Below are 6,000 nucleotides of genomic sequence, written 5' to 3'. Positions count from 1 at the left end.
AGCGGTTTAGTCATGCTGGCCACATGACCCAGAAAGCTGTCTGTGGACAAATGCCGGATCCCTTGGCCTGAAAGTGAGATGAGTGCCACAACCCCAGAGTCTCTTGACTGGACTTAACCGTCCAGGGGTCCTTTACCTACTGATTCGTATGTTGTTGGTGGGTTCTTGTTGTTGGGCTGTGCATGTAATAAAGGGGAGCCACATTGGGGCAAAGGAGTCCTCTTCTATTTGTCCCCATGTCAGATTTAGTCTATTCATTAGCATTTTTAGGAAGGCTGTTTCCCGTACAATTTGGTACCAGAAGTCCATGTTCCCTCCTGACAGGTTTCTCCAATGTCTGGCTATGTTGCTTCTGGCTACTGAGAGCAGATGGTCAATTGCGGCAAGAATGTTACTGGCCCCAAAATGGAAAGAAGAGATCCCAGCAAAGGAAGAATGGATACAAAAACTCATGGAGTATGCAGAAATGGCGAAACTTACCGGAAGAATAAGAAATCAAGATAACAAACTTTTTATAAAAGAATGGAAATGGTTTATTGAATATTTACAGATAAACAGATAAAAACATTGGTAGGATTATTGTAATAACCTGCAGTTTTGTAAGAGTATATAATCAAACTAGATGAATAAATGAGCAAATTAAGTTAATTTGAATATGCAGAAGATATTAAAAATAAGTTTAAGGAACTGCAGAAAGAGGGGGAAGGAAGTCAAGTTTTGAAATGTTAAAATGATTGTAAAACTAGTGAAATGCAGTGCTTTTTTCTGGGGGGACGCACACCCCTAAACATTTTGTGAATCTAAGTTTGGCCTCATTGAGGGGCAGTATTTCAATATGAGTGAGAAAATGAGAGTACCCCTAAACATTTTTTTAAGGAAAAAAGCAGTGGTGAAATGTATAAACCTGAAAAGCAGAAATAAAATGAGAGAGCCAGAGACGGAGCAGATGGTTCATAAGCTCTTTAGAATGCGAGTGGGCATTATTCCACTGGAAAATGTTGACCACGGCCAGTTCTGGGGTGACTTCTAATAGCTGTTTCGTTATTTCGATGACACAGCCCTGGCGTGGGGTAAGGGACACAGATCCTCCTCGCGGCTCAGGCGGGGGAGCGCAAGAGACCGGATCCCTCCTTCCCACCGAGTGGAAGCGAGAGGGCGGAGCGCGTCGGCGTTGAAATGCGAGTCCTTCCAAGATCCGCCTCTCCAATCTGCGCGCTGCGCCCCGGAGCCCCGGAGGAGGCGCCCAGGCGCGCGGAGAGGGCGGGCTGCTTGTGGGCTGCCTGCTCTGTCTCTGCCTCGGAGAGAAGGGGGGCAAAACGAAAACAAGCGACCGAGAAGGGGCTCCGGGCCGAGACGGGGACGCGAAGTCTCTCCCAGCTATGATTTGCGGCAGGAAGAAAAAGGCGTGCGGGGAAAAGCAGCGCTGCTGCCCGCGCCAGCAGCAGCAACAACTCTCCAGCCAACCGTGCGCAAACGTGCCCAAACTCTCCGGGCACCGCGCCTTCAAAAAACTGGGTAAGTCAGAGAAGTGAAGTGCCCGGTGGGGATTATAAAAAATTAGGAGAGCTCCCCGGTCCCGGCAAGTCTTTCCTAACTTTGCAGGTTCCTCCCGTCGGTTATTCTTTCCAAAACTCCTCCGCAATGTTTTTGCTGAACCTAATTAGCGCCCAGGGCGCAGCCCCCGCATATACATTAGCGCCAGGGCGCAGCCCCCGCATATACATATATATATATGTGCGGGGGCTGAGCCCTGGCGCTAATTAGGTCCAGCAAAAACATTGCTGAGGAGTTAAATGAGTCAATATATTTATTTAGCGCTGGAGTGAGCTGGTGTCAAAGTAGACGAGAGGGCCTCTGAGCAGCTGCAGAGTGCATTTCTGTCACCGCTGAAATCGCTCCCGGTGCCCCAGCGGATAGGGGGTGTAAGTTGGGGGTGGGCTTCTCTAGCGGGCAAAGGAATGTGTTTCCAAACGAACATTTCTTTCTGTCTCGACATTAAACGCCGGCTGCTTTTAGCCTGGGTGTTGCCATAACTCCAGGAACGCAGGATTTAATTTGTCTCCTTGCACAGTGCGGGACCTATTTTCCATACCGTATCAGCCTTGAGGCATGTGACCTGATTAAAAAGAACAAAGTGCTTTTTTTTTTTTACTAATCTGAATGTAATTTGTACTTCGGCACAGATAATGTAATATTTGAATAATTGGTTCTTGAGTGATTCTGATTTGCCAGGTGCCTTAACCGCAAGTTGCCCTTTAGACAGTAGGAATTTTGGGGGGGGGGGGAGAGTGAAGAATGTAAGATTTAAGCAAATGATTGTCAAAAGTTCCTTCGGTCAGCTGCTGGGTGGCTTAATGGAAAACCTGACTTCTTGTACTAAACCGGATTTGAGCGAAGGGGATTTAATTGCTATCCTTTGATTTATTTGTGTGTTTTTTGGAATCGGAATCAAATGTTTACTTTTGTCCGGGTCAACAGCAGTCTGCGAGCTTAATTCAGGTTGTCCGTGGTGTGTCTATAAAAATACATTAAAAACCAAATGGCATCTAGCACAAGGCACAGGCAGAAATCATGAGTCAAGATCATCAGCAATTTTTAAGTGGTCATTGGGGGGAAAAGGCTGGGAACCACAGAGGCATTACCAACCAGTGAGCAGCACTAGGGTACTGTAGGCAGTGGGAAAAAGCAGTGTGTTCGTGGTCAGAAACGGCTTAGCAATGTCACTGGAATGAACCGCTGCAATAAACCTTTAAAATTTCTCAGTGTTTACCTTTAGATAACATTTTCTCTTGAGATTTGAGCAGGGCACGGCACCATTTTCGCTCTAGGTGAAAGTTAAAAGGAAGAAGAAGTAATTGCTTTACTTTTTGAGTCAAATTGAGCAGTTTCGTTAAAGAAGAGGCATGGCCAAAGCTGGGAGTAGTTGGTGCTAAATTTGGTTTTGGCGCTGTGGTCTAAACCACAGAGCCTAGGGTTTGCCGATCAGAAGGTCGGTGGTTCGAATCCGCAACGGGGTGAGCTCCCATTGTTCGGTCCCTGCTCCTGCCAACCTAGCAGTTCGAAAGCACGTCAAAGTGCAAGTAGATACCGCTCCGGAGGGAAGGTAAACGGCGTTTCCGTGTGCTGCTCTGGTTCGCCAGAAGCAGCTTAGTCATGCTGGCCACATGCCCCGGAAGATGTACACCTGCTCCCTCGGCCAATAAAGCGAGATGAGCGCCGCAACCCCAGAGCCGTCCGGTCAGGGATCCCTTTACCTTTACCTTTACAAGACCAAGACTAGTCTTACTTGCAGGAGACTTATTTGTAATAAATCGCTATCATGGTACCAGAAGCCCTATGTGGAATGGAGATTGATGGATGAAATAAACATATAGGAACTCATGCATTACCTCGTTGCTAGATTTGATTTCATCCTTCAGCCTTCTCATCTTACATATACTCTGGCTTCACTAGGGAGTTTCGGCCTGATCCAAGCTGGGTTGCAACAGGAGCACTACCACCTTGCGAATACATGGTAAAAGTTTTAAAGAATACATGTGTGGGTTAAAATTGGGTTCTGGGCCAGAAAAAGTTAAAGATGACAGCCCTAGTGAATATATACACTTTTAAAATCACGAGTTGCAATAGACTTTAGGACTGTCTTTTAGTTGATTTATCTAAGTTGAGGTAGCTTTTAACCAGCTATCTGATTACATCAAAAATCCTTTCTTAAGTTCATGAATCTCTTCCCCACTTACAGGTGTTCGTTCTGTGAAAGCCTACTTCTGGTTTAATATCCAGAATTGACATTAGTCAATTAAATACGGATGTCCCTTGGAGGACATTGAAAGAAATAGGAGAAGAATTTAATGTCCGCGAGCTGCCACTTAGCAATAAAGGATTCTTTTCATTATTTCTTTTAAAAACCTCAGTTTCAATAGTACAAATGGATTTTTAAAATAAACTAGTGTGACCAGCAATGAGGACACTTCTTGTAGCAGAGTCGCTAAAGAGAACTGATTAGTTGGTCTTAAACATTCACTTGCTTAGCTTTTCCATTTATTTACAATATGGAGATACTGACTTCCTTGCAGTTTTAAAGTACGGTAAGCACTCTGGATGTTCAAAAGAACTATGTAAATACTGAGCGTTAACATTGCTAATCCCCTGCTTAAACATTTGCTCCTGTGATCAGCAGCTGGGAATTTGATTTTTCTGTCAATTAAAGATTGCATTCCTAACAGAAATGGATATAAGGCACAGCAAATGAAAACAGCCGTCCGGTTCTGCCTATTTCACACAGCTTAATTCTCTCCAGAAGTGAAAGGTCGAAATGTGGTTTTGCTAAACTCAGCCGATGAAAGGTTCTGGGGAATATCCAGGCAAAGGGAATTCCTTGAGTATGGAATGTCTCACAATAATTAAATTGGCGGTTATTATTTATATTTAAAAAAATACTGCTTAACATAATAAAAAATATCTAAGCGGTTCTTACATATAAACTGTAAACATGCAATGGTAACATTCAGTAACATTTCCTAAAAACTTTGTTGTTGTTTAGTCGTGTCCGACTCTTCGTGACCCCATGGACCAGAGCACGCCAGGCACTCCTGTCTTCCACTGCCTCCCGCAGTTTGGTCAAACTCATGCTGGTAGCTTCGAGAACACTGTCCAACCATCTTGTCCTCTGTCGTCCCCTTCGCCTTGTGCCCTCCATCTTTCCCAACATCAGAGTCTTCTCTTCTCATGAGGTGGCCAAAGTCTTGGAGCCTCAGCTTCACAATCTGTCCTTCCAGTGAGAACTCAGGGCTGATTTCCTTCAGAATGGAGAGGTTTGATCTTCTTGCAGTCCATGGGACTCTCAAGAGTCTCCTCCAGCACCATAATTCAAAAGCATCAATTCTTTGGCGATCAGCCTTCTTTATGGTCCAGCTCTCACTTCCATACAGCACTACTGGGAAAACCAGAGCTTTACGGACCTTTGTCAGCAAGGTGATGTCTCTGCTTTTTAAGATGCTGTCTAGGATTGTCATTGCTTTTCTCCCAAGAAACAGGCGTCTTTCTCCTGAGAAATCTCTATGTGGGACAAGAAGCTACAGTTAGAACTGGATATGGAACAACTGATTGGTTCAAAATTGGGAAAGAAGTATGACAAGGCTGTATATTGTCTCTCTGTTTATTTAACTTGTATGCAGAATTCCTAAAAACTAGCTACAAGTAAATGCCTATCGCCTTGACCAGAAGCCAAATTCACTGTGAAGAGGCTGAGATTTTTAAAAAATCTCCTTGTGCCTAAATGATGAGTACCGCAACCCCAGAGTCGGTCACGATTGGACCTAATGGTCAGGGTTCCCTTTACCCTTTAGGCAAACTAAGGCCTGGGGGCCAGATCTGGCCCAATCGCCTTCTAAATCCGGCCCGTGGACGGTCCAGGAATCAGTGTGTTTTTACATGAGTAGGATGTGTGCTTTTATTTAAAATGCATCTCTGGGTTATTTGTGGGGAATAGGAATTCGTTCGTTTTTTTCTCTTCAAAATATAGTGCACATATAGACCACAAGGTCTGAGGGACACTGGACCGGCCCCCTGCTGAAAAAGTTTGCTGACCCCTGTTCTAGGGGATCTGCCCCATTTGCAGCTTTAGCAGTCCTTTGCAAAGGTGGAGGGGAGTTGTTGATTGGAATCAAATGTGCTTTCTTCCTCCATGTTCAGCTAACTCAGTCCCTGTGTGGAAGCCAGTCTAACGATAACCTGAGGACTTCTCCTGGAGCTCTGTTCTTAGGTTGCCAAATTTCTGTGGTCGTGTGAGGGTAACGTGCTTGTGTAGTGGTACCTTGGTTTAAGAGCAGCTTAGTTTATGAACAACTTGGATTAAGAACGCTGCAAACCCGGCAGTAGGTGTTTTGGTTTGTGAGCTTTGCCTCGGAAGCAGAACATGTTGAGTGTGTTCCATTTGTAAATTGAGCCCCCCGCTGCTATGGGAAAGCATGCCTTGGTTTCAGAATGCCTTGGTTTCAGAAC

General features: G+C 45.0%; 1 protein-coding gene across 1 annotated transcript in view; it reads left to right on the top strand.

Annotated features, from left to right (window-relative positions):
* Positions 1-1,176: 1,176 nt before the first annotated feature.
* The window catches only part of PLCD3 (phospholipase C delta 3), a 96,492-nt gene continuing 91,668 nt past the window's right edge, over positions 1,177-6,000 (top strand). Inside the window, exon 1 of the mRNA XM_053362727.1 lies at positions 1,177-1,515. Within this exon, the coding sequence (XP_053218702.1) occupies positions 1,380-1,515 (136 nt within the window). The 5' untranslated portion in view covers positions 1,177-1,379. The remainder of the gene's footprint in view (positions 1,516-6,000) is intronic.

Source organism: Podarcis raffonei, chromosome 13 (assembly GCF_027172205.1).
Source record: "Podarcis raffonei isolate rPodRaf1 chromosome 13, rPodRaf1.pri, whole genome shotgun sequence".
Lineage (NCBI taxonomy): Eukaryota > Metazoa > Chordata > Lepidosauria > Squamata > Lacertidae > Podarcis > Podarcis raffonei.
This window is presented reverse-complemented; position numbering and strand designations above follow the sequence as displayed.